Raw genomic sequence first — 24,953 nt, forward strand, 5'->3', positions numbered from 1 at the left:
CTCCCACTCTGTGTGTGTGGACAGGATCTTGCAATACAAGCTTGGACCAGACCAAGGTTCCCCAAATTTGAAATTATTCTTCTGTCTTCGCCTTTGGCATGCTGAGATTATGGGTGTTTGCCACGATGCCTGTCTACATTATGCTCCTACATGTATACGTATATTTTCTTTACATTTATTGTGTGTGTACATTCATAGGTCAGAGGATAACATTCATGCAGTTCGTTCTTCAACTTTGTTGCTTCTTTTTTTAATTTTTAAATTTTGTGTCTTGAGTTTCTTTATATAGCCTTAGCTTTGTAGACCAGGCTGGCTTCAAACTCACAGAGATTTGTCAGCCTCTGCCTACTGAGTGCTGGGATTTAAAGGTGTGCACCACCACACCCGCCAACCATGTGGATTCTTAATGGAATTCATATTGCCAGTCAGGTTTGGCATCAAACTTCACCCTTATAACAACCATCTTGCCAGCCCTATATTACTATTTTAAAGATTAAAATTGGGGCTGGAGAGATAGCTCAGCGGTTAAGAGCACTGTCTGCTCTTCCAGCGGACGAGGGTTCAATTCCCAGTGCCCATGGGGTGGCTCACAACTGTCTGTGACTCTAGTTCCAGGGTATCTGATGCCCTCACACAGACATGCATGCAGGCAAAACATCAATGCACATTAAAAAAAAATTAGAAAATTGTAGCCACCAGCAGCCTGGGTTACTGGGTTCCTGAAAGGAAAGCTCGGGACGGATGGGAAGGTTGTGAGAGAAATAAATTAGCCAAGACCAAGTTCTCTGATCAAGGCTCAATGTTTAAAGAGCCAAAAGCCAAAAACTGTTCTTTCGTACACTGTAGTGTTCTTGAACTTGTAGGCCTCCTGTCTCTGTCTCCTGCGTGTTGGAATCACAGGCTTGCGATACTGTGCAGTGTTTATAATGTCTTAGAGATGAACATGTGTGCTAGACAAGTACATTCCTCTTCACTTTGTTTGCTGTGTTTTGAGACAGAATTTCTCCACTATGCAGCTTTGGCTAGCCTACACCATATACAGCAGCTTGGCCTTAAACTCACCGAGACCCACCTGCGTCCCTGCCCCACTCGCTGGGATTAAAGACCAGCACCTCCACGTGCAGCATCTCCTTTTAAAAAGGTTCTCTTCTATCGCAGGCTGGTTTAGAACTCATTGTGTTGTAAGGCCAGCCTTTAACCTTCTGATCATCCTGCCTCCACCTTTTTTTTGTTGGTAAAACTCAAATGATGTCTAGTGTGGGGAGGTCATACTTCCACTGAGCTGCATCCTCAGCTCCTCTCACAGGCTGGTTTTCAAAGGAAGATTTTACTTTTATTTGTGTCTGTGTGTATTTAGGTGCCTGTACCTATGGAGTCAGAAGGACAATTTCAGGTCCCCTGGAATTGGAGTTACGGGTACTTGGGTGCTGGGAACTGAAGTTCGGTCCTATCGTAGAGCAGCAAGCACTTTTAACCACTGAGCCATCTGTGTCTCCTCCCTTTTCCTCAGATGTTAAAGTTATCCAGAGTCACCTTCGTATTTTAGTCTGACTCTCTTCACAGATGATATGAGTTATATTTGCTAATGAGAGTGTTTAAAAAAAAATCTCTTCTGTGTTTCAGGTGTAGTTTTTGATGAAGGTAGAAACCAACTCATGACAGGGTGGAGCCCGGATACAGTGCTTTATCTGCCATGCACAAAACCTTGGGTCCCAACCCAGCAGCACAGAACAAACAGAACCCTAATGTACCCCTTGTTTGTTTGTTTGTTTGTTTGTTTTGAGACAAAGTTTCTCTTTGTAATCCTGTCTGTTTGGGAATTTACTAGATAGACCAAGCTGGCCTCAAATTCACAGAGATCCACCCACCTCTGCCTCCTACATACTGGGATTAAAAGTGTGCGCCATTATGCCAAAGTCTCATTTGAGGTAGTCTCAGAGAGTCCAGGCTGGTCTCCAACCCAAAAATGACATTGGACTTCTGATCCTTCTGTGGACCATCACAGCTGGTTCATGCAGTGCTGGGGGCTGAACCAAGGCTTCGTGCATGCTGGGCAAGCATTCCACCTACAGAGCTACAAGCCCTTCCCCCCAAAAAATCCAACCTTATTTATTTGTTTGTTTGTTTACTTGCCTATTTAATTAGAGAATAGTGTTGCAATACTAATGAGCTTTGAAATAGGGTCATGGCTTCTGAAAGATTATGGTTCTTCTCTTACAACTCCTCCTCTTCTCAGTTCTTACTCAGCTTTTGTTATTCTCTTTGTTCTTTTAATTTAATTTATTATAAATTTTTTTTGTAGTTTTTTTTTTGTTTTTTTTTTTTGTTTTTTTTTTTTTTTTTTTGAGACAGGGTTCCTCTGTGTAGTCCTGGCTGTCCTGGAACTCAAGAGATCCACTTGTCTCTGCCTTTGTCTCCCGAGTCTGGGATTAAAGGTATATACCACTACCAAATACGTGTTTATCCTGAGATAACCCAGTCTGACTTTGGAACCTGGATTTATTCTGATGAATGGTTTATTTCAAATGAAAACTTTGGCTAATTTAGATGTTGAGGCCAGGCAGTAGTACAAGCTCCAGGGTCTGTTGACCAGACTGACTTGTGTGTAAGAAAGCTCAATATTCTCTGGTGATAATCATAATAATTGTCCGTTTGTTTCACTGAGCCAAAACGTGTGACAACCCCAGATACAGCATTGAAGACAAAGTTAGGTTTTTTAATTTATTAGTACTAAGTTCTGGGTTTTTTTCTTTGAGTAGACTTTATTTCCCAAAGAACTAAGTTCTATGCACAAAAACAATTTGGTCTGTTGTTCCAGGAAAGATAGTGGTTCCTTCCTTCTTCTGAAAGACAATCTCAGAAACATGTGGAACAATATTGAGCTGCTAACAAGCGATGACACTGGAAGTGGATGCCTGAGTGTTGGCTCAAGAAAAGAAAACGTGACTGCACTGTACCAAGCCGACTTGCTTGGGAAGATCTCCTCTGAGAAGGTGATGGTAGATACTGACTTGGAATCCAGGTTCAGTCCCAGACTGTAGGAGATTAGTGTCCCCATTCACCCGTGTCTTCTTAGGAGCAGTGTTTCCAAAGATGAACCCTTCCTGACGCCTTGATGTCTAGCATTGGATGTAAACTGAATTGGACAGGGTGGGTTGTGTCTATAATCCAGTATCTAGAGGGTGAGGCAGGTGGATGACTGGGAGCTAAGAGTCCAAAGCCAGTCTGAATAATGTAATGAGTCTAGGCCAATTAAGGCCACATTGACCAGCCACTATCTCAAAACTAAAACAAAAACACCACCACAGGGGGATAGTATATAAGTTGATATAAAGAATTACCTCCTTGAAACTTTGTCACAAAAAAACCTAAAAATAAACAAAGGAGAAAAAAAAAAAAGAATTACCTGCTGTCTGTTTGGGACATAAGACATTCCCAGTAGAGTTGAACATTAGGGCTCTCTCCTGTGGTGGGTTGCCTAATACTGCTGGTATTCAAATGTTAGTTTGGGTCTCCCAGAATTGTTTGCAGGAGAGAACTGGCACAAAGGAGGGACCCTGTCATCCCCTGTCCCCTCAGATAGTTTTGATTGGAGAATAAAAATGCCACCAGCATTAACTGGAAAGAACAGACAGAACAGACAGATGGGGTCCTTGGCATTTCCTAGGCTTGGGACTGAGAGGGGGGAGAGGAGAGGGATCCGCCCGGCCAGGAGAGGTAGAGGAGAGTGGATGCCACTTGGAGGAGCCAGGAGAGTGGCCCAGAGGAGAGGCCGTATGGAGGTCAGGAAGTAACCCAGCTACTGCACTGTTTAAGGCATATCAAAATATAAAGGCTGTGTGGGGGTCTTTCATTCGGGAACATACACCCTGGAGGTGGGTAGCAAGCACACCACCAGGATTTAGTAGTAAAATATTACTTCAACACACTCCCTGGCCCAGGCTGTCCCTTTACAGAGTGACATGCTCTTGTGGTTGGTCGTTAGAGTCCTGTGTTTCCAAGTTCTCCGCCTGTTTCCCAAAAATTGAAAATAGTGACTTACCTAAGTTTACAGAAGTAGCAAGGAGAGTTTACTCAAAGCAAAGTGATAAGAAAGACTAGAGTGTACTGCAAGAAAGGTTACTCAAGCGAGACGGTGCTGGTATACGCCTTTAATCCCAGCACTTGGGAGGCAGAGGCAGGCAGATTTCTGAGTTTGAGGCCAGCCTGGTCTACAGAGTGAGTTCCAGGACAGACAGGGCTATACAGAGAAACCCTGACAAGAAGAAACCAAAGGAAAAAAAAAAAAAACCCAAAAAAACAAAAAAAGAAAGAAAGAAAGGAAGGAAGGTTACTTAAGGCCTCTCTTGTTTGGGGCTTCCTTTTATGAGGTTCAAGAGGAAGAATTTGGTTGCTAAGAGGAGTGTAGACAGTTCTCCATTTTGAGAGACAGAATAGGTTGTATAATCATTTTTATCCTTTTCCATGATTCATCTGATTTTAATCATGTGCATCGCAGGATATTTCATCACGTATTTGGTATATAAAATATACACCTTAGTTCCTTGTCCTGGAACCTGAAAGCACACCCGTGGCGTGCCACCACAGCTGACCTTCTGACAGTACTATTGAGGGTCATGACACTTATCTGAAGTCATTTTACTTTTGGTCATACTTTCCGCTCCCACAGACCTCACTGAGTCCGAAGATCCAAGCATTCAGCTTAAGCCATGGGTTTATAATCGTTGCAGACCAGTCAGTGATATTGCTTGACAGTATATGCAGATCACTCCAGTTGTTTCTTATCTTCGGTAAGTCTGACAGTGAAATACCGAGAGACAGTCAGGGTTGAGACTGATTTCTTTCTTTTTTTGTTTTTGTTGTTTCGAGACAGAGTTTCTCTGTGTAGCCCTGGCTGTCCTGGAGCTCACTCTGTAGACCAGGCTGGCCTCAAACTCAGAAATCTGCCTGCATGCACCACCACGCCCTGCTCTGATACTGATTTCTATGGGCCCTGTTTTCTTTAATCTGTTTTTTATAAGAAATGGTTTGTGGTCCTGCAAGCCTTTAAGCCCAGCACTTGGGAGGCAGAGGCAGGTGGATCTCTGAGTTTGAGTCTAGCCTGGTCTACAGAGTGAGTTCCGGAGAAACTCTGTCTTGAAAAACTGGGAAATAAAGAAATAATCTCAAGAAAATCACCCATACTTGTTGGGTAGTGATGGTTCAAAGGCGCTGAGATAAAACCTTGCCTCCGAATTTTTAGGGGGAACATGCATGAATTTAACTTTTGATGGTTTTTGTGTTTTTTATTCAAACAACCTTTCCTCCCAGTTACATATTTGAATCCTAATGTTTGAGCTCGTTTGTGTTCAAGTTCCTAATCTTGCACGTGTTTCCGTGTTTGTGCATGTGAAGAGGGTAGGTTGCCAAGTTCCTATTAGTTCTAGGATAGATCACAGTGAATAATCTTTTAGAATACATGTGTAAAATAATTGTATGAGTTAACATGGATTTAATAATGAATTTGATTGTGGTGTGAAATCCCAGCACTTTGGAAGTTGAGGCTGGAGAAATGGGAGTTAGAGGCTATATGCCAAGTTTCAAGGTCAGCCTAGGTTATGTAGTAATACTATATCTTTAAAAAAATTCTTTAAAGAGCTGGAGAGATAGCTCAGCTGTTAAGCCCACTGGCTACTCTTGCAGAGGACCTGAGTTTGGTTTCCATCACTTAGGGACTCATAATTTCAGTTCCAGGGATCTGATGCCCTCCACAGACACAGACATTACATTTAGGCAAAATACACATAAAATAAAAGTAAGGTCGGGCGTGGTGGCGCATGCCTTTAATCCCAGCACTCGGGAGGCAGAGGCAGGTGGATTTCTGAGTTCGAGGCCAGCCTGGTCTACAAAGTGAGTTCCAGGACAGCCAGGGCTATACAAAGAAACCCTGTCTCGAAAAACCAAATAAATAAATAAATAAAATAAAATAAAATAAAAGTAAGTACATCTTTTAAAAAAAGAGTCACAGTTTTTTTCTCCTGGAGACAGGGTTTCTCTGTAGCCCTACCTGTCCAGGAACTCGCTCTGTAGACCGGGCTGGCCACAAACTCACAGAGATCCTCTGCCCACCAGGGCCGGCTCAAGAGTCACAATTTAAAATCAAAATCGAAATGATTTTTTTTTTTCCCGAGACAGGGTTTCTCTGTGTAGCCCTGGCTGTCCTGGAACTCACTCTGTAGACCAGGCTGACTTCAAACTCAGAAATCCGCCTGCCCCTGCCTCTGCCTCCCGAGTGCTGGGATTAAAGGCCTGTGGTACCATGCCAGACCTTTAGTCGTTCTTTTAGTACCACTGGTGCTGCATCGATGGCCACCACTGCTCAGCTTCGAAATGATTTTTAAGTGATGATGCTGAAATGAAGTGAAGATACTTTGAAAGCTTTCCTGCCTTGCTGTTTTGTTGGTGCTGGTGATCTTTTTGTTTTAGGCAAGCTCATTTTATTTAACCCAGGCTGTCTTTAAACTCGTGGGCTTTCTTAAGCCTTTAATCCCAGCAACGGGCAGGTGGAGGCAGGTGGATCTCTTAGTTTGAGGCCAGCCTGATCTACAGAGGGAGTTCCAGGACAGCTGGGACTACACAGAGAAACCCTTTCACTCCTCCTGTCTGCTGCCCATATGTTGGTTATGGGCATACACCACCATGTCCTGGCATAGGTTGGTATATGTTATTGACTTTTTGGTGTGAAAATGTGCACTTTTTCAATCAAAATTAAGGATTATTGAAAGACACTTGTAAGTTGGATTTGAAATTTTCAGATACTGACGTGGATGTGGTCGGCCTGTGTCAAGAAGGAAAGTTTCTCTTTGTGGGGGAGAGAAGCGGCAACTTCCACCTTATCTACGTCACATCGAAGCAAACGCTGTTCACCAAGGTAAAGCCGTGCTTCACTTTTAGACAGCAAGTCCAGTGAGCATTCACTTGGCCTGCGTTGTAATGTTAAAAATCAATCAATCAATCAATCAATAAATAAATCTGTTAGGTTGAATTTAAGGATCAGACTGCAAAAACATATGGAGTCATTTCAAAAGAGACGTGGCGCTCTAGAGACACTGCGCATGCTCGTCTGCAGTTTTTCATTGTCTAGCTGAGTGCTTAGGTACCTCAGTTCTCAGTCTGTGGGTCTCAGACCCCTTGGGTTGCTATCAGCTCTCCTGCATATCAGACAGTTCATAACCGAGTCAGGATTGCAGCTATGAAGTAGCAGTGAAGTGATTTGATGTCACCACAGCCCGTGGGACTGTTTGAAAGTGCCACAGCGTTAGGAAGGTTGAGAACCGCCGATTGAGGCTGTGCTCTGTTGTTGTGATGCTAGTGGGTGAGTCCGATGTAGACAGCAAACTCCCCACTTGCTGTTGTCTATCACAGTTCACCTTGCTATCTGCGATTCGTTTGCAATTAGGCTTTTGTGGAGAAAGCTTTGGACGAGAGTCAGCGAACGTACCGGAATCTCATTATTGAGAAAGATGGTTCAAATGAAGGTAAGTTGCTTTGATTTTTCTTTTTCTTTTTTTTTTTTCTTTTTTTTTTGCACAGTTTTTGATGGGTACCCAATCAAGCATTCACGTTATGTTTAATAAACAGTGTAAATTAATTGCTGTGCTACCTAAATCATGGTAAATTTTCTGTAAATACAATTAATGTAAGGAAGACTCTTTGTTTGTTCCCTTGTTTTCTTCTTGAGACTGGCCTGAAATTCACTCAATACACCAGGCTGCCCTTAAGAGGTCCCCAGCTTCTGCCTCCCACTGGGGGAGACTACTTTCCTGCTCACTAGCAGGGGTCTGAGGACCACTGTGGGACTTGATTCTCTCTCTGAGCCATGTGGGCCTCAGTTTGCGGAGCTTGGCAACCTGAATCTTTACCTGCCGACCCGTCTCCCCAGTCCTGGTGAGAGATTTTAGAGCGGTTCCCAGTATTGCTTTGGATCTCCTACTCATCTGCCTTCTCTAGAAACTGGTTTTGATCTTATTTTTCCAGGTACCTATTATATGTTGCTTCTAACGAACAATGGATTTTTTTATATTACAAACCTCCAGCTTTCACAAATTGAACAGGGTAAAGTATTGTTTGCTTATTGATTTGTGACAGGGTTTATTAGTTTTCAAGTAAGTCTTCAAATATTTTTTCAAGAAATTTAGTGGTATAATACTGGGTATAATTAGACATATTCAGAGTTCACTTAATTCTTCTGTGCTAAAACTGTGGTAGAATGGGAAAACATCTCATTCCCTTACAGCCTTCTAGCAGCTTATAGCCTAATTGGAAGGAAAAGACAACAGTGATCAATGGCTTTTTGTAATACTGAAGGTCAGACTCAGGATCTAGTGCATACCAGGGAAGTGCTCTACCACTGAACGCCATCCATGAGTTCAAATCCCCAGCAACTGTGTAAAAAGCTGGCAGAGCTATGCATCTGCCTGTAACTAACTGGAGGTGGCTCCTCAGTGTGTGCTGGCCAGCCAGCATGGCTGAAAGTTTCTGGTTCAGTGAGCAATCCTGTCTCAAGGCAGTAAAGCCGAGACCAAAACAGTAGAGGCAGACAACCAAAATCCTGTTCTGTCCTCCACACATGCAAGGAATGGTGCATGTGACCCTACACTACCATGCATTTATCTTACACAATAAACACACAATGCATAGTAGCCATCAGTAGTAATCCAGGGGTATGGACTGTCAGTCTCACTGAGTCAGGTAAAACTGAGGAGTTTGTTTCGACAAACCTTACTAACATCTATTGCATGCTAGGGGCATGTTAGGTCCCCTGTGTATGATTATGTTTTAAGATACATTCATTTGATGGTGGATGTAGCTCATGTTTTTAGTCCCACTTCTGACAGGCAAGAGTACCTCTGTGAGTTCCAGGCCAGTCTGGTCTACATAGGTCTAGGACAGCCAGAGCTACATAGAGATCCTATCTGAAACAGGAAAACATTTAAGATACAGTAATTTTTATAGTTAACTCAGGATCTAGACAGGTAGAAGAGGTGTTCCAAGCCTGAATGGGAAATGGGAAATGCTTTATTCGAGTAGCTTGGGTGATGGGGGTGGCATAGAGGCCCTTGATAAGGCTCTGTGCATAAGCTGCGCCCGATGCCTTGCGTACAGTAGGGACTCACAGGGAATAGTCTTGCTTAGAAAGAGTAACTTGCTGACCCTGACTTGTGCTCTTTGGCTTAGGATGCATTCATTTCACTTTAACTTAAAGGCAGACAAGTCTTATTTTTAGTTTATGTAAACCTGTAGATTGATACTATGTTTAGATGGCTCTTTTTTCTTTCCTTTAATGAAGCCATTGAGAACACGGACTTGGATTCAGCCAAGAAGGTAAGCAAAGAAAATCATATTGCCTTTTTAAAACTTCTACTTACTATGAATGTAGAGGCTGTTTCTGTGATTAATCATTGTACTGGCTGATGGTATAGGATCTGCTACAGTCTAACACTTAAGTATCGTTTCTGTTTAAAAACATAGATGATTGATTTAAACAGCTTCTTATGGTTTTTCTTGGGCATATATATGTATATATATGTATTCTAATTTTTTTTAATAAATTTTGCAGTTACAAGGACAATTCAAATGTAGTTTTATTTCTACTGAAAATTACCACAGTTGTCTCAGTCTTGTGGCATCTCAATCTGGAACATTTGCAAGTAAAACTTCTGTGATAATTGGGGTAATTCTTTTTATTTATTTATTTATTTATTTATTTATTTATTTATTTATGTTGGAAACGTTTTTTTCTAGTTAAAGTACAAGTTATTCTATAATGTGACAAGAACAGAAATAAAGGCTAGAGGCTCGATGATTAAGAGTCCTTGCTGCCATTGAGGAACACCAGAGGTTGGTCCCCAGCACCCAAGTTGTGCTGGTCACAAATACCCGTAACTCAGCTCCAGAAGATCTGCTGCCCTCTTGTAGCCCATGGGGACCTGCACACACATGCACATGCACCCTCCCATAAATCATTTAAAATGAAACAAGCCAGGCATGGTGGCACACAACTCTAATCCCATCACCCTGTCTCAAAAAAAATGGGGGTGGGGGGACATTACAAAATTATGATTATAAAATTAACTAAGTAACCTTTTCTGGGTTAGATCATTGGTGTTGATTTTCACTAGTCTGCCCCTGAACTTTTCTTCTCTTTTATTCACTAGTCTGTCCCCCAAATTTTCTTCTCTTTTCTTTTGTTTTCTGAGTCAGGGTCTCACTATATAGCCCTGGCTGTCCTTAAATTCAGAGATCTGCCTGCCTCCGCCTCTCTTATGCTGGGTTTAAAGGTGAGCCCCTCTGGGCTGGCCACTTCGTTTTCCCTCAGGCAGGGTTTTGTTCCTTTGTTCAGCATTTCTTTCAGCTTAGAAACCATAGAAAAAGAAACTGAAAAAGGCTCCATAGTGAGAGCAGCAACCATGACATGGCTGTGGCCCTAAACTCTAATGGCAGGCTCAAGTCTGAGCACGTAGCTCTCTCATAGCACTGTGCAGGTATTGCCACTATGCATTGTGGGTGATCATGAAAGGTCTACTGGGAGATCCTCCTGCCTCCACCTTCTCTGCATTGGGATGAATGGCATGCACCACCAGGCATGCACCACCTGGCACAGCTTCTCTCTCTTTGTTTCTTTTCCTTTTTTGATAAACAAAAGGCTGTGCTTATCATTTTGGGAGAGGTTCTTTTTCTTTAGGGTGAGATATTTGAGTATGTACTCAGATATTCAAGTGATAACAAGGAATTACGAATACCTCATTTTCCTTCCCAGTCTGGTCTTCATTTATTTGTTTGTATGTGTGCGTGTGTGTGTGTGTGTGTGTGTGTGTGTGCGTGCGTGCGTGCGTGCGTGTGTGTGTGTGTGCGTGTGTGTGTGTGTGTGTGTGTGTGTGTGTGTGCGTGTGTGTGTGTGTGTGTGTGTGTGATATAAGAGTTTTGGGTGGCTGCAGAAGCCCTATCAGAGTGTCAGATTCCTTGGAGTAGAGATAGCGGCAACTGTGAAACACTAGTAGTGGATGGTCACAAACAAACTCAGGTCCTCTGGCAGAACGGCAAGCTCTCTTAACCACTGAACCATCTCTTTAGTCCCTCCAGTCAGTTCTTAAGCTGAAAGAGAAACAGATGCAAGCTCCTATGTGCCACTTACTTGATAGGGGCCATGCCTGCAAACCTAGCTTGCAAAACCGTCCAGGTAGGAGGCTCACACGGGAGGATCGTAAGTGAGGCCAACCTGGGCAACAGCAGGACACTGCCTGTGAATGAAATACAAGTGACTGGAGATAAAGCTTAGTAGTAGAGTAGTACTCACTGAGCTTAGCAAAGCCCTGGGGGCTCGTGTGCCAGCATCCTTCCAGGGGAACACATACATACACACGTGTGCTTGAACTCAGGATGTGTTCAGCTTATGTGTATCTGCTTTGTGCGGTTCCTGGACGGTTTGGGTTTAAGATTTCCAACTGATGGTCTGTTTCACTTTTCCAGGGAACCGGTAGTTGTGCATTCTCAAAATGGGAACCCGATTCTACCAAGAAAGAAATGTCTCTTAAGAACTTTGTGGGCACAGACATTATTAAAGGTAATGATAAACCACTGTTGCACTCTGAAATGTCCCAGACTGGGCTCAAATTTGCTGTGTAGCTGAGGCTGACCTTGAACTTCTGATCCTCCAGCACAGTAGAATGGTAGCACTGGTTTGCGATGCTCTAAGTGATGTATGTGCTGCGTAGGATTAAAGGGTGTGTCTGTGTTGTGAGTTTGCAAACAAACTCGGGTCCTCTGGCAGAACAACAAGATCTCTTAACCACAACTGAGTGGAGGTCAGAGGAGAGTAGGTCTCAGTTATAACTCGGTCTGCTATATGGGTTCTGGGGATTGAGCGCAGCTTGTCAGACATGGCGGCAACAGCCCTTTACCCCTGAACCATCTTGCAGGTGCTTTGGCTCGTTTTTCTTTTAAGTTATATCTGCTTGGTCTGTGCATTGCATGTACACACTTGGTTACTTTACTGTATGTGCATGCAGAGACCAGAGGCTCCCTGGGCATTGGCTCTCTCCTTTCAGAGTGTTGGTCCTGAGGGTTGGGCTCAGCTTCTCAGGTGTGGCGAGCACTTTTATGCACTGATCCATCTTGCCCACCTGATTTTGGGTGGCTGTTGTTGTTTGAGATGGCTCTTACTATAGTCTAGGCTGATTACAGTAGCCCAGACTTGCCTCAAATCTGAGCTTATCTCCTGTGTGATTTTCCATAATGCTGAGAGTACAGGTACAAGCTACTTTTCTAAGCACAGGCCATTTTGTTATCACCCTGAAACAAGCCAAATTCATTTGGTGACTTTCACCCATGTTTGTGACATGTTCAGTCATTACCTTTGGAGAGGCTTTGTATTTCTTTTTTAAAGATTTATTTATTTATTATATTAAGTACACTGTAGCTGTCTTCAGACACACCAGAAGAGGGAGTCAGATGTCATTATGAATGGTTGTGAGCCACCATGTGGTTGCTGGGATTTGAACTCAGGACTTCGGAAGAGCAGTCGGAGCTCTTAACCTCTGTGCTATCTCTCCAGCCCAAGGCTTTGTACTTTATTAGTCACTTTGAAACAAGAACAACAGTAACGAAAGTCAAAATTGAGGCAAGAGTAGATGAAAATGGGGTCGTCATTTAAATGTAGTTCTGCCCTTTCATGAAGCCATGACTTTACAGTTGAAACAGGGTCCTGCATGAGATGAAATAAAACCCTTAGACATCTCCCTTTCCCTTTCAGGTGCAAAGTCATTTCAGCTGATCGACAACCTGCTTTTTGTGCTGGATACTGATGTACGTTTCTGAGACTGCTTTAGTGGTTCATTTACTACTACCTTTTTTTTTTTCTTTTGTTCTTTGAGCCTTTGTGCTATGAAGTCAGCTCCCAGTCTCCCACTGAGCTACGCCTTCCACCTGATAATACATTTAGGTGGTAGACAAGGACGTTAGCTGGGTGCGTGACTATCTGTGTGCTGTGCTTCGTCTCAGCGTGCACCAAGAAACGAAGCCTGACGTTTGCCTTCTAAATCATAGATGTCTAAATGGGTGTCTTTCCTGTAGAATGTGCTGAGCTTGTGGGATGCTTACACTCTCACTCCTGTGTGGAACTGGCCCTCTCTTCCCGTAGAGCAGTTTGTTCTCACGACAGAAGCGGATTCTCCCTCATCTGTTACCTGGTATGTTGGGGGTCTAGTTAGTAGTGATTTCCATAGCCCCAAGTGTCTGTCTGGGTTGGTTCAGATCATTTACTACGTCTTGTGTTCGAAACCACATCTGAGTCTGTCTGGCAGAGGAAGGACCGATTCTTTATTTGCCAGTTTCTATTTGGCACAAATAGATACTATAATGTGAGCGTCTATGGAATGATGGTAGAAACAGAATCTGTGATGTGTACATGTGAAACAGAGTCCACGGTCTTCTCTGAATGTGTTTTGACCTTTCTGTGAGAATATCACTTTATTTAAGTTCATACTTAGAAACATGCATGGTGGGCTGGAGAGATGGCTCAGTGGTTAAGAGCACTGACTGCTCTTCTGAAGGTCCTGAGTTCAAATAGCAGCTACATGGTGGCTCACAACCATCCATAACGAGATCTGACTCCCTCTTCTGGAGTGTCTGAAGACAGCTACAGTGTACTTACATTGAATAAGTGAATAAATCTTTTTTTTTTTTTTTTTTTGGTTTTTTTTTTTATTTTGTTTTGTTTTGTTTTTTTTTTTTTTGGTTTTTTGAGACAGGGTTTCTCTGTGCAGCCCTGGCTGTCCTGGAACTCACTCTGTAGACCAGGCTGGCCTCGAACTCAGAAATCAGCCTGCTTCTGCCTCCCAAGTGCTGGAATTAAAGGCGTGTGCCATCACTGCCCGGCTGTAAATAAATCTTAAAAAAAACAAAAACAAAAGAAGCATGCATGGCTTTTTAACTTGAGTTTTTCTTCTCTTTTAGGCAAGGAATTACAAATCTCAAATTAGTCACCCTGACAGCAACAGCGAAGGAGAAGGTACCGGGGGACTTTACACTACATTAGTATGTTTTATGAATTGGAAGTCAGGATTACTAGCCAGTTAATGCTCACAGCATGCTAACTTGTAGCTCACGGAGACTTCGATAAACAAGAATTAATGTGCAGAGCCCAGTTTTCAAAGAATGGATGAAAATCTTGGCTCTTCATTTCAAACAGAACATTTTAGGAACCAAAGATAAGCCCAGCAGTGGTACTCGGGAGGCAGAGGCAGATGGATCTCTGTGAGTTTTAGGTCATCCTGGTCCACAGAGCTACACAGAGAAACCCTGTCTCTAAAAAAAAAAAAAATTAAAGAACTTATTTGAGCAAGGTGTGGTGTCTCACGACTGTAGTTCTAGCATTCAGGAGGCTGAAACCGAAGGTCATGAATGAGTTCAAGGCTCTCCTGGGTTGTATAGCAAGTCCCTGTGTCAAAAAGGCAAGGGCTGGAGATGAAAGAGTAGTGTGTGCAAGGCACTAAAATTAGCCTCCAGTGCTGAAAGAAGGAAAGCAAAGGGTAGGGAAGGGGAAAGGAAAAGCAATAGAAAGGAAGGGCGGGGACAGAAGAAAAGGCGTCGGCTAGGTGGGGTGTTGTGAAGGAGCAGCGCTCCTGGAGTGGAGGTGGGGCATTCTGCGCATGTTTTCATTCTGCGGGGCAGGTGGACTAGAGCATCGTCTTCTTGTGGTTTAAGAACACAGTTTTGTGGGTAGCATTTATACGATAGCGGCAGGCCTACTTGTGTAGTCAGAGAGTGCTGTGGTTACTCGTGTTTGGCTTTGTACAAGATGGGTCAATAGATGTCTTGACGGGGAAGTGCTAACCTGTGCTGATGGGTTTCTATTTTTATTTCTCATAGATGAGAAGCCTCATCATTTACTCTCTGCCTTCGATGGAAACACTGTACTCTTTGGAAGTATCTAGTGTTTCTTCTTTAGTTCAAACAGGAATCAGCACGGTATGTTTATTCATTTTTCCAAGTAAGAAAAGCGGGAGTGGAACTTAGTGTAATGCTTCGCTTTATCTCTGCCTTATACTTATATGTTCATTACTAACACATACTCAAGAGACCCAGCCGAGTCTTCATAGAAATTAAGATAAAACTTCATCTGCTGTTCAATTGTATCTTTTTGTTTTGTTTTGTTTTTTTCCTTTCACATTGGCTTATTTATTGTCACAATGCCACAAAGAAGTCCCAAATCTTTACAATTCCTTACTTGCTTCTCATTTTTTAAAAAAGAAAAGCCCTAAATATCAAATCATGTTTTGTTTTTTGTTTTTTTTTTTTGAGACAGGGTTTCTCTGTGTAGCCCTGGTTGTCCTGGAACTCACTCTGTAGACCAGGCTGGCCTCGAACTCAGAAATTGGCCTGCCTCTGCCTCCCAAGTGCTGGGATTAAAGGCGTGCACCACCACCCGGCCTCAAATCATGTTTTAAAAATTTTTAACTGAATTATTTAAGTTCTGACAATGATAGAATGTGCCAGTCAGTCAAACTTCCAAACTACTAAAGCTCTGAAGAAAGAATGAACCATGACTGGAGCTCACCGCATTGCACAGCTGTTCAGGCTGAGCAGCTGTCACGAATGCGCAGCTGTCACGAATGCGCAGCTGTCACGAATGCGAGTGCACAGCCACTGCCACTCACACACTGAGAGCACGTGTTCTCTACATCTGACACGCTGAGGTAAAAGCCAGGTTTTACCAACTTTTTAATTAATGCAGAAAACCTTCCACAATAGCAACTGTGTTGAAAACTCCAGTAACATTAGCCAACCTGTGATATGTTGCAATCTTCTGATTAATAGAGAACAGACATTTTTTTAACTATACAATTTATAAGCAACTAATAAACTTTGAAATGTTAGTAATATAATAAAGTTATAAATAGTTTGCCATCTCCTTTCCTTTATATATTTTTATATTCATGCATCTCATTTATCTGTCTAGTAGACTATTAAATTCTGGATTTAAATATGACTAAGCATAAAATAAAACAGAGATGAGTGTGAATGTCTAAGCCCGTAAAAGTTATTAACTTGGAAACAAATTCAACCTAAGGCATACATGGAGAAAGTTGGATTTGACATTGGGTCCTTCATAGTTTGACCTGTCAAGTACACATGAACATCCATGGCTCAAATTATGAACGTCTATGTGCCATAAAGCTAACTGCGTCACAAATGGAATGTCCACTACTTGAAGAAATGCCCCTCTGATGTTAAACTTTGCAAGATGTAGAGTCTGACGTGGTAGGCATCCGTATTAGCAAGGTTTTAAGATCTAGTCAATATATACACATATGTGGAACTTTCCGTTTAAATCACAATGTCTATTAACAAAAGAACCTAGGCTAGCAGTGCTCCAATCCTAGTCAAAAGGGTAACATTCCATCAGTTTTCTTCTGTTAGTCACTAGACTATCTTCCTGCTATCTGAAGATCACAGTAGATTCCACTTTAGGCTGTAAGAGGCATTGCCTGAATGCACTCAGTGTATGTCCAGTGGTCAAGCTGCTCTCAGCATCTAAGAGTCAGCTGGCATCAACATCAAGTCACCCACTGCATTTCCTTTCCTCAGTGTTTGAAGAGTTTCCTAGTGATTCTAAGATCAATGGATGGATAATTTTTGCCAGAAGTATTTGTTTTTTTCTAATAATTATAAAGTACTTGGTGGCTTCTACATTTGGGTTTTAATCATGTTTTTGTTCTGATTGTAGGACACTATATATCTTCTGGAAGGAATTCACAAAAATGATCCTAAGTAGGTCATGCTTTGTTTTCTCTGATAATTCATACATATCTAACTTAGAATTTACTCATGAATACTGCATGACAGAGCTACTCACAATGTAATTTTTTTTTTCAGCCTATGTGAAGACTCTGTGTCTGACTTAGTACTTAGGTACCTCACAGAGGTGTTACCAGAAAACAGGTAAATTGTCATTTTTTGTTTGTTTGTTTGTTTGGTTGTTTTTTTTGTTTTTTGGAGTGTTTGTCTGTTTGGTTGTTTTTTTCGAGACAGGGTTTCTCTGTGTAGCCCTGGCTGTCCTGGAACTCACTCTGTAGACCAGGCTGGCCTTGAACTCAGAAATCCGCCTGCCTCTGCCTCCCACATGCTGGGATTAAAGGCATGAGCCCGGCTAACTTGTCATATTTTTAAGCATTCTTTGCCCTTTAATGAGAAACCTAAAGTCCCTGGTGAGTAGGGCATCTGGTGAGATTTCTTCTCCGCTCTTCAGACTGAGCCGGTTACTTCACAAGCACAGATTTGCCGAAGCCGAGAGCTTTGCCATTCAGTTCGGACTGGATGTTGAGGTAAGCATCCAAGCATCCATTTGTTCTGTTGTTCTCGGGCAGACATCTCTTGGTTTGCTAGAGGCTGAGAAGATGCAGAAGGGTGACATGTGGGCACCAAGTGATCTAGTGTGCAGCAGGGACGTGGCTCCCATATTTTTACTTGAATTAATTAGAGGAAGAGCTCTAGGGGCTGGAGAGAGGGCTCAGCAATTTAAAGAACTTGTTCTTGCACAGGGCCGGGGTTCAAATCCTAACACCCACACGGTGGCTAACAATCCTATGCAACTCCAACTCTGGGGAATGTGAGTAGGCCCAGTTTGGCGGGGGAGGGTTCTAGGATACAAGTCTTTAATGTCAGCTCTGGGAGAGTCATAGTCAAGCAAGTCTTGGTGAGTTTCTCCGTCCAGCCTGGTCTATATAGTGAGACAGAGAGAGAGATCACTGAAGAGAGACCACATCAAAACGAAAAATAGTGATGGCAATATATCTATCTTGTAGCAATTTGCAGTACAGGCATACATCGTGTGGCTTAGTAGATCTCTCAGTCTCCTTCGCCCTGTTCTTGCCTGAGTCTCCTCCCTTTGATACACACCCTGCTTTGCTCTTTCCGTCCCTCCACTCTATAGCATCTCTGCGCTGCTTCTGTGAGTTCTGTGCATCTGTGAGATCGTGCTCTTCTTTCTGGGCCTGCCTTGTGTCCCTCAGCATGACATCCTACAGGTTGGCTGACATTGTTAGTGACACAGTGGCTTCTTTTCTAAGGCTCTAGTCTTCAGTGTGTATAGGCCGGATTTTACTGACTTGCTTATCCATCAATGGGAAGCTACTTAGATTAGATTCATAGCTTAGCTTAAATCAAGTTCTTTGACCAATTCCTGACATGGTTATTAAGGATTCAATAAAAATGGTTTTCATAATTTCTAATAATCTGGCTTTACTGTCTAGATGGGTTACCCCTTTTCCCTTCCATCCTTTTTTTCTTTGCCAAGCTCTTACTATCCAGCCTAGGACTGGCCTGGAGTTCCCTCTATTGATCAGTCTGGTAACGAATTTGCAGAGATCCCCGCCTCTGCCTCCTGAGTACTGAAACTGAAGGCCTGGCCCTCTGTGGTCAGTGAGAGCTGCCTGTCTGAGCCTCCTTCCTGAGCGCAGGGAAGAGACTCCTTCCCTCGGTCCTCTGGACCCCCTAGCTTGCGGGAACAGTGTCGTGCAAAGACACTGCGCATGCTTCACGGTGCCCGCTGTGGCATGCTTGCGTTACAGCTTGTTTATAAGGTCAAATCAAATGATATGTTGGAGAAGCTGGCTTTGATTTCCTCGGACAAGAGTGAGCAGTCCAAATGGCAGCAACTTGTAGATGAAGCTAAAGAAAACCTATGCAAAATCCAGGTGTGTCTTCCCAGTTGTCACATGGGAGTTTCAGGGGATGTGCTATCCAATATTATTATTGGACCCAACAATCCAATAGTGTTAACTTGCCTTTGTCTGGTGTATTTCCAACAGGACGATGACTTCGTGGTGAATTTCTGCCTCAAGGCCCAATGGGTAACCTATGAAACCACCCAGGAAATGCTCAGTTATGCCAAAACCAGGGTAAGTTATTTTACTTTAGGAAAAATTTGCTTTAGTCACTCATGATGATTCTGTCAGCTTAAATGTATTTTCTTGTCCTTTAGTTTTTTGTTGTGTTTCTTCTTTAAAGGATCTTGTTTTTTTTTTTTTAAAGATTTATTTTATTTATATGAGTATACTGTAGCTGTTTTCAGACACACCAGAAGAGGGCATTAAATCCCATTACAGATGGTTGTGAGCCACCATGTGATTGCTGGGAATTGAACTCAGGACCTCTGGTGGCTCTTAACCACTGAGCCACCTCTCCAGCCCTGTTTTTTTTTTTTTTTAGCAACCTTTTCTCTTCCAGCGTTGAGAAGGTTTACATGAGACACAGTGTGGCCATCTCAAGTTCATGGTTCTCAGTCTACTCACTGAATTATGTGCATTCATCACCTCAGTCATTTAAGACTGACTTACTCCGCAGACCAGGCTATCCATAAACTCAAATCCACTTGCCTCTGTCCCCAGAGTCTGGGACTAAAAGTGTGCACCACCACCACCTGGCTTGGGCAATTTTCATATGCACTGTTTTTAAACAATACCTATTTAATATTTTTATTTTATTTATTTTTGAGACAGAATCTCATTTTCTAGTCTTTCCTAGCCTGGAACTCTTTATGTCAACCAGGCTGACCTTGAACTCACAAAGACCTGCCTGCTTCTGCATCCCACAACTGGGACTTAAAGGTGTGAGTCAGCGTACCCAGCAATTTTTATTATTTTTAGTTATGTGTGTGTTTCTGTGCAAGCAAATGCAGGTTCTCTCTGAGAGAAGAAAAGGCTGTCAGATCCTCCTGGTGCTAAATTGAATTGGGGTACTCAGGAAGAGCAATAATGATCTTAACTGCTGAACTCCCCCCAAATTTTTTTTTATTGTTTACTAGCATTGCATGTAACAAGTTGCTTTTATATTGGGCTTAAATACAACTGCCTTTCAAAGAGAAACGATTTCTGCCAGATCAGAGTCCAGCTCTTATGAAGAGTCTGACAGGAGGTGTCTCCTTGTGATCATTTTCCTTCCGTCCTTTGTGTCTATACACGGTGTATTTTGACTCTGTCTGTTCCCAGCATGCCCTTGCCCTAACGTGTCCTTTTTTTATATCTCGCCGTCCATGCATGCTTAGCTCATGAAGAAAGAAGACAGAGCTCTACCTGCCTCTTCTGATGCCTTCATGGAGGTACTGACGTCACGTCCGTAGCTAACGGAACTTGAAGACGTTGCTGGTTTTCTTTTCAAGGCAGATTGATATTAGTGACTGCGCCCTATCTCAGCTTCCTTCTCACCAACACGGGATTCCAAGTGCTGTTGTCCTATTTTGGAGTTAAAGCATCCAATCCCTGCAAAACTTTTGTCTAGTACCTGCTAGCTGGCAAACACTCAATAAATGGTCCCCAGTGATGAGTACAGGCATGCTTACAGGAATGTGTGCATTTAAGTTCCCAAAATAGGGCAGGCAAGGCGGCTCAGTGGAGCAAGGGGCTTGTGCTAAGCTTGAAGACCCAAGGTCAGACCTTGAGATCCTCATGCTAGGGCAGAACCAGCTAACTCTTGAGATGGCCCTGTGTTCTCTGTGTGTTTGTGGTGGTGCACACAGCCGCCTCCCCTCTACTCAGGACAAAACCCAGAGAAAACCCACATCTCATATGCATTTGCCTATGGCTAGAAGTGTTTTCACTATTTCCTGTGGGATGTGTTAAATAATTAACTTGTATTGATGGGAATTGAGCCAAAATATGAGTTAAAATGAGAATGTATACGAGGTTTCTGGAGAAGACTGGCCCTTGTTTTTAGCATTTTGAAGTTTTTAAATTTTAGTATCATCACTCTGTGTGTGTGTGTGTGTGTGTGTGTGTGTGTGTGTGTGTGTGAGTTTGCATGTGTGTGTGTGTGTGTGTGTGTGTGTGTGTGTGTGTGTGAGAGAGAGAGAGTTTGCATGGATGCAAATGCCATGGTGTGCATGTGGAGGTCAGGACAATGTTTTGGAATCAGTTCTTTCTTACATTTAAATGTGTTCCAGGGATTGAACCCCAGGCTTGAATGGCATGTGCTTTTACCCGGGGAGCTTCCAGCCCACATCCAGTATTACAATTATTAAAACTATCCAATTATTTTTTTCTGTAGGTGCTAAAAGCTCATGCAAAGTTAACTACATTTTATGGAGCATTTGGACCAGAAAAATTCAGGTGTGTGCATTCTATTTTTAATTTTTAGGTTGTGAATGAAATATAATTTTTGGATATTATGAGAAGATAGTAGTCCTTTGAGTGAATTTGCATGCAAGGAAAGGCGGAGGGAGCCTGTGTGTTCGAATGATAGGAAGTAGTACTATCTTTCCAGCAAGAATTGGCTCAAGAACCTTTGTCATTTCTTATTTTGCTCATGTCATTGCCTGTGTTTTCTAACTTCCTATTCCTGTTAAACATGTCTTATATTTGTAAGTAAATAATAAGTAAGAATTATATTATGACATAACTGTTATGTTTTTAATAAGTGAGTCTGCCTATTTGGAGTCAGTATTTGGGAGCACAGTTGCTGAGGTGAATATATGTATCTGTATGTTTGTTCTGGTAGATGGCTTAGAGAATGTCTGTTTCCCGTTTATTCACTTAGTCAAAAAAGTCTTGTGTTTTGCTAATCTAGTTTGTAAGAGTGTTACAAAAATAAAACTGCTTTGCTTTGGTGTGAATCTTAATTTTTATCTAAGTTTTTTAATTTTATTTTGTTTTGTTTTAATATTTTGCGTATGAGTACACTGTAGCTGTTCTCAGACATACCTGAAGAGGTCATTGGATCCCTTTATGGATGGTTGTGAGCCACCATGTGGTTGCTGAGACTTGAACTCGGGACCTCTGGAAAAACAGTCAGTGCTCTTAACAACTGTGCTATCTCTCTAGCCCTGACATAAGAAATGTGATGTTTGGTTTTTTTTTCCATTTTTTTCCTTTTTTTTAAAGATGTATTTATTATGTATACAACATCCTGTCTGCTTTTATGCCTGCAGACCAGAAGATTATTATAGATGTTATTACATTATAGATGTTATTACAGATGGTTGTGAGCCACCATGTGGTTGCTGGGAATTGAACTCAGGACCTCTAGGAGAACAGCCAGTGCTCTTAACTCTGAGCCATCATTCCTCCAGCCCCTCATTTTTTCTTTTTCTTTTTCTTTTCGTTTTTTAAGACAGGGTTTCATATAGCCTAGGCTGGCATACAACTTGATCTGTAGCATGCATGTATTTCTGAGGGTGTCAGATGCCCCAGAATTGGTTGGAGTCACTGACAGTTGTGAGCTGTTGTGTGGATGCTGGGAATGAGACCCAGGTCTTTTGGAAGAACAAGCTGTACTCTTTACCACTGAGCCATCTTGCTGTGACTGTCTGATCTGCGTCCCTACACTTCTGTTACTCAACAGGGGTTCTCTAAGTTTCAGAAAGGAGAGTTACTTCACAGTGTGGAACTTTTAGATTTGTTTTGTGTTTTTCTTATCTTTAAAAAAACCTTGGGAGCTCGCTCTGCCTTAAAGAACACTTGTTCTTGTAGAGGACCAGCATTTGTTTCCCAGCGCCCATGCAGTGGCTTTTAATAACTCATTATTTCCGTTTGAGGAAACCATACTCCTTCCTCTCACCTGAGGGCACCCCACACGAGAGGGGTACGCATACGTATATGCAGGCAAAACACTCATACCATACGCATGAGTTAAAATTAAAATTTAAAAAGGGGAAGTAGTTAGGTTCCACAAGATGCTTAAGGTGTTTGCCACCAAATGTGACCACCTGCTTTCAGTCCCTTAGACCCCCATGGTGGGGAGAGAATCGGTGCCTGCAGTGGTCCTCTGACCTCTACATGCATGCCGTAGCATTCTTCCCCCACTAAATCCATAAATGTTCAACGAAGTGGCCTAGATGTATAATGATGCCTATTTAGAAGTATTCTTTACACTCCTAACTCCTTTCCTCTGATTTCTCAGTGGTAGCTCTTGGATTGAGTTCCTGAATAACGAAGATGACCTCAGGGATGTTTTTTTGCAGCTAAGTGAAGGAAACTTCGCTTGTGCTCAGTATCTTTGGCTTAGACATCGGGTAAGATATTGTGCATTTTAATTTCTTTCTTCCTTCCTTTCTCTCTCTTTCTTTTATTCTTTTTTTTTTTAAAGATTTATTTATACAAATGCTGTGTCTTCATGTACACCCAAATGCTAGAAGAGGGCATCAGATCTCAGTATAGATGGACTTGAGCCACCGTGTGGTTGCTGGGAATTGAACTCAGGACCTCTGGAAGAGTGGCCAGTACTCACCACCACTGAACCATCTCTGTAGCTCCCTGCATTTTACTTCTTGGTTGCTTTCTAACTTCTGAGATGGGTGGCTGAGTCTTGGAAACTAACAGGCTGTCAAGTGTGACTCGGTGGCAGTGTGTCTCCAGTGCCAGGATGTGACCTGTCCCAGGGGAGATGGTCCTAGTTAATAGCAGGTCCAAGGAAGGCTCTGGCACACTGTCAGGCCTTAGTTCATCGTCTTCAGAGGCTTTCCTCAGTAGACATTGGTTTTTGTCTTTGTCTTTGTTTATTTTGAGACAGGGTTTCTCTGTGTATGTAGCCCTGGCTGTCCTGGAACTTACTCTGTGGTCCAGGCTGGCCTTGAACTCAGAGATCTGCTTGTCTCTGCCTCTCAAGTGCTGGGATTAAAAGTGTGCACCACCATGGTCCAGTAGGCATCATTTTTTTTTTGTTTGTTTTTTGGTTTTTCGAGACAGGGTTTCTCTGTATAGCCCTGGCTGTCCTGGAACTCAATCTGTAGACCAGGCTGGCCTCGAACTCAGAAATATGCCTGCCTCTGCCTCCTGAGTGCTGGGATTAAAGGCTTGCGCCACCACGCCCAGCAGGCATCATTTTTATTGAGTGATTTACTAATGTCCTGCTTTGCTGATGTGGTGGAGAGGAAGTCCCCACTGTTTAGACTGTGGTGAAGAAACACCCATTAAAGGTGTTTATCTGATTACTGTTTGCAGTGGCACATAACCGGAGGCTGAGGCAGGAGGATTGCTTAGTCTAGGAATTTCAGGCCAGATTGGGCAATGTAGACCATCTCATCCACAGATAGACAGACAGTTAATCCAAACCCCCTTCTGTTGCCTGATATTGATATACAACATTTAAGTTCAAAAAGCATTGTTATGGCACTAACAGATACATTTATTAGTATCTGTGCTATTATCTCTAGTTGCATTTTCCTTAGAATACAGTATTTTCTGGTTTCTGTGTGTGTTTGTTATTTACTACTCCAGTGAGTAGTAGAATGTCTACTACTAACTAATGAGTTGTGACACCTCCCCCACATTTGAATTATTTGCATAACATAAATTGCCTTTCTCATTCATTATTAAGTGACATTGCTGGGCAGTGATGGCACATGCCTTTAATCCCAGCACTTGGGAGGCAGAGGCAGGTGGATCTCTATGAGTTCCAGATCAGCCAGGGCTTCACAGAGAAAAATTTCTCAAAAACAAAACAAAACAAAAAACCATCAATAACATATTCTTTTGAATTTTTTTCTTTGAGAAAACAATTTGCTTCAGTTAGCATGCAAAGTAATGGGTTCTGCCAAGGCGCTTTTGTGACTCTCTGTCATTATACTTCGTTTTTTATTTACCCCCACTCACCCCCAATCCTGTAGGTTTCTGTGATTTGGGGGTTGTTTAATTTTGTCAGACAAGTCTTCCGATTCTGTCATTCAGGCTGACTTTGAAAGCAAGTTTGACGTGAAAATGCTGGAGAATTTGCTGAATTCAATATCTACACAATTCCCCTTGGAAAACCTTTGTTCCTGGTTTAAAAATGAAGTGATTCCGTTTGTGAGGAGGATTGTGCCCGAAGGACAAGTGAGTTGCCTTCCGTATTTCTACTCTTACAAATTTAACTTCATGTAATGCGTCATACTTGGTTACTGGAGAAGCCCTGTACAAAGATGATAGAGCTGGACGCAGTGGGAG

At 42.5% G+C, this 24,953-nt stretch overlaps 1 protein-coding gene across 5 annotated transcripts in view; it reads left to right on the forward strand.

Annotated features, from left to right (window-relative positions):
* The window catches only part of Kntc1 (kinetochore associated 1), a 71,902-nt gene that overhangs the window by 1,313 nt on the left and 45,636 nt on the right, over positions 1-24,953 (forward strand). For 4 of the 5 annotated variants that reach the window (XM_006530253.4, XM_006530252.4, XM_006530250.4 and 1 more), the window contains exons 2-22: positions 2,819-2,993; positions 4,670-4,790; positions 6,795-6,910; positions 7,439-7,517; positions 8,017-8,094; positions 9,329-9,363; positions 9,599-9,712; positions 11,509-11,602; positions 12,791-12,843; positions 13,111-13,226; positions 13,993-14,047; positions 14,908-15,006; positions 16,766-16,809; positions 16,915-16,980; positions 17,288-17,363; positions 18,609-18,734; positions 18,849-18,938; positions 20,084-20,137; positions 21,082-21,143; positions 22,933-23,044; positions 24,699-24,842. In XM_006530253.4, coding sequence (XP_006530316.1) covers positions 2,865-2,993; positions 4,670-4,790; positions 6,795-6,910; positions 7,439-7,517; positions 8,017-8,094; positions 9,329-9,363; positions 9,599-9,712; positions 11,509-11,602; positions 12,791-12,843; positions 13,111-13,226; positions 13,993-14,047; positions 14,908-15,006; positions 16,766-16,809; positions 16,915-16,980; positions 17,288-17,363; positions 18,609-18,734; positions 18,849-18,938; positions 20,084-20,137; positions 21,082-21,143; positions 22,933-23,044; positions 24,699-24,842 — 1,863 coding nt within the window. In that variant the 5' untranslated portion in view covers positions 2,819-2,864. The remainder of the gene's footprint in view (positions 1-2,818; positions 2,994-4,669; positions 4,791-6,794; positions 6,911-7,438; positions 7,518-8,016; positions 8,095-9,328; positions 9,364-9,598; positions 9,713-11,508; positions 11,603-12,790; positions 12,844-13,110; positions 13,227-13,992; positions 14,048-14,907; positions 15,007-16,765; positions 16,810-16,914; positions 16,981-17,287; positions 17,364-18,608; positions 18,735-18,848; positions 18,939-20,083; positions 20,138-21,081; positions 21,144-22,932; positions 23,045-24,698; positions 24,843-24,953) is intronic. The other variant, XM_030254330.1, reaches the window with a different exon arrangement.

Source organism: Mus musculus, chromosome 5, assembly GCF_000001635.26.
Source record: "Mus musculus strain C57BL/6J chromosome 5, GRCm38.p6 C57BL/6J".
NCBI classification, from domain to species: domain Eukaryota; kingdom Metazoa; phylum Chordata; class Mammalia; order Rodentia; family Muridae; genus Mus; species Mus musculus.